Here is a 2733-nt window from a genome sequence, read left to right as displayed (position 1 = left end):
TAAGGTGCATAGATGATGGATGGATCTTTGTCAGTGTCCTTACCCCCTGTGAGTGTAAATATTCCACCGTTTTGGTGAGTGTGCAGATGATGTCTGATGCATCTCTCTCAGTAAAGTTTGGCAGCGTCAGAACTCTGTCCAGCAGCTCGTCTCCTCTCATTAAATCCTGAACCAGGTAGACACTCTGACCATCGTCAAACACCTGCAGGTAGAAGTGAACACACACACACACGAGACACACACAAATAGCTTATATAGCAGCACAAATATACATATACTGATGTTTAAGAAACACTCAGATTCAGACTTAAATTGCTGTCATTTGCTTTCTCAAGATAAAGAAGACAAAGACTGACAGGTATTGTTGTGGCATTGTGTGTGTGTGTGTGTGTGTGTGTGTGTGTGTGTGTGTGTGTGTGATCTTACATCTTTGAGGGTGATAATGTTTGGATGCTGTCCATATCTTAACAGAATCTCAATCTCTTCTGATGGATCTCTCCGTGCTCTGTCAATGATCTGATACAAAAACAGGAACACACAGGATACGTAGTAAAAGACTCACAATTGCAACACGTAAACACATCTGGAAGTCGGCAAGAAGTGAAAAAAAACATACACTTTGAATTGTTGTACTCCCATCTATTTCTTCCCACAATGCATCACTCCCCCAGCATATGCAGGTTCTCAATTCATTTCATAATTACTGCGTTTTTAGACGGGATTTGTAGGTGGGATTTAGGTCAAACGTTAAATTATATGGAACGCATTATAGATTGCACGTAATCTTTGTTGAACAAAATGAAACCTTGCATCTCAAAATAGAAATACAGTCGTGACTCGATAATCCGACACTAAATGTAAAACCNGAGAGCTGGTCTCTCTCGACAATCCAGGGGTGGCGAAGAACCTAAAGAGCATCACAGCGAAAATGATATTACTTTTAATGTATTATCTCAACAACTAACCATAATAATGATGGCATAGTACAGTAGAAACGATAGAGTGGAGCTAACATACAACAGTGTATTCTGATTTCAATTGAAAGGACATTTGTACATATGGCATGATGGAAATATTGTTCCGCACAGTTTGTTTGAAGTGATTCCCTCTGCTCTGTGTTGCCAAATGAATAAAGCTGTCATCTGGAATATGTTTAACATCTGTCAGAAAGGTGTAAATGATTCATACGAGAGTCTTATTATGAACTGACTGTACCTGTGGGGCGGTCAGACGCTGGTGAGGATCCACGTGGAGCATCTTAACCACGATGTCCTGTTAAACACATGCATGTATTTAGAAAACAGCTGCGTCATGGCAACACAAGCCTTTTATGCACATCGGAAAACATTAAGATGTAACCTTGGCGGCATCTGACACCAGGTCCCAGTTCCCTCCTGTGATGACGAATTTGCCACTGCCGATCTGAGCCAGGATCTCCTCTGCCGTGTCCTCGTGACTGCTGGCGAACGGGCTGAAACTGACCAACAGGAATTATGAATTGCAGAGAGCAGCTCAAAGGTTGGACGAATGAATGTGGAAGAACTGGTTTGAGAAACACTTCATGAATTAAAACCTCTTTAAAATCCGCTGTGGGGAATATAAAAAAGCTATATCCTTTGATCAGCACTGCTAGTTTGAAGCGCTTGTAAACTGACCCAGCTATCATAGTGTAGAGGACGATGCCCAGGCTCCAGATGTCACAGGCTGCATCGTAGCCCTGTTTCTTCAGAACCTGCACAAGAACACACACTTAGTAGGCACTGATTGCTGTTTCATAATTCCTGGAAGCGTTGGTGAGATATTCAGGGCTTTTTGTGATGACTGTGATTGCTGGTGTACCTCAGGAGCCATGAATGTAGCTGTGTAACAGGGGGTCATCAGCAGCCCATTTTCAGCCCTGAGCTGTTTGGCAAAACCAAAGTCACACATCCTGATGCTTTCTGGGAGCCCGCTGTCATCGCAGTAGCGGATGTTGCTGGGCTTCAGGTCTCGATGCACAACCTGGAAAAACAAAAACAACAACAACACAGACAAAGTTACCGATTTATAGGCTTTTTTTGTGGCATGTCTGGATAGAATATGTAATTATTATGTTCTGCGTTTTTTTCACTGTGGGCTTCAAGGTGGCTCGGTGGTTAGCGCCGTCGCCTCGCAGCTACAAGATCCCCGGTTCGTGTTCCAGTTTGAATCCTACCCTGGATACGTTAGAAATTCACGTTTTTGTACTTTTTTGCTCAACTTTGAGAAATGATTTTTGTTGCTGGTAAAATGTAAAAAGTAAATGTAAACCAAACATGTATGTGTTTATGATTTAAATAAAATTTGGTGAATAATTGCATACATATTTGTCTTTGAATTTAAGGGTATGTTTTTGCCACTTAAAGGTACAAAATGTCGCTCAAGCGGTACCTCATGAGGTACTAATTCTGTGTCTTTCCAATGGGTACATTTTTGTACTGGCATGTAAAGGTATATTTTTGCACCCCTGGTACCAAAAATGTACCGTTTCAGGTACAGATAAAGAGGTACAAAAATGTGTCATGTTTAAAGGTACAGTTGGTGTACCCTGTTAGGGTAACTGCTGGAGCGACAAAGCGTATGTACCATTTTAGGTCCATTTGTGGACCTTGATTTCTTGGTGTGTAGTAAGGATAAAGCGGTGGATAGATAATGGATGGATGGATTTTTGTCACTGTGGGCCGCAAGGTGGATCAGTGATTAGCACCGTCGCCT

General features: G+C 41.9%; 1 protein-coding gene across 1 annotated transcript; it reads right to left on the bottom strand.

Moving 5' to 3' along the window:
- Positions 1-766: 766 nt before the first annotated feature.
- On the bottom strand, positions 767-2001 carry LOC103373816 (ribosomal protein S6 kinase alpha-2-like; the record flags this gene model as incomplete). Its single annotated transcript, XM_008303820.1, has 5 exons — positions 767-907; positions 1216-1272; positions 1360-1477; positions 1656-1732; positions 1840-2001. Coding segments are annotated over 5 exons (555 nt in total), but the record flags the coding sequence as incomplete, so codon positions are not given.
- Between the last annotated feature and the right edge of the window lie 732 nt (positions 2002-2733).

The sequence above is a fragment of the Stegastes partitus genome, unplaced genomic scaffold, assembly GCF_000690725.1.
Source record: "Stegastes partitus isolate 25-593 unplaced genomic scaffold, Stegastes_partitus-1.0.2 Scaffold2075, whole genome shotgun sequence".
In the NCBI taxonomy this organism is placed as follows: domain Eukaryota; kingdom Metazoa; phylum Chordata; class Actinopteri; family Pomacentridae; genus Stegastes; species Stegastes partitus.
This window is presented reverse-complemented; position numbering and strand designations above follow the sequence as displayed.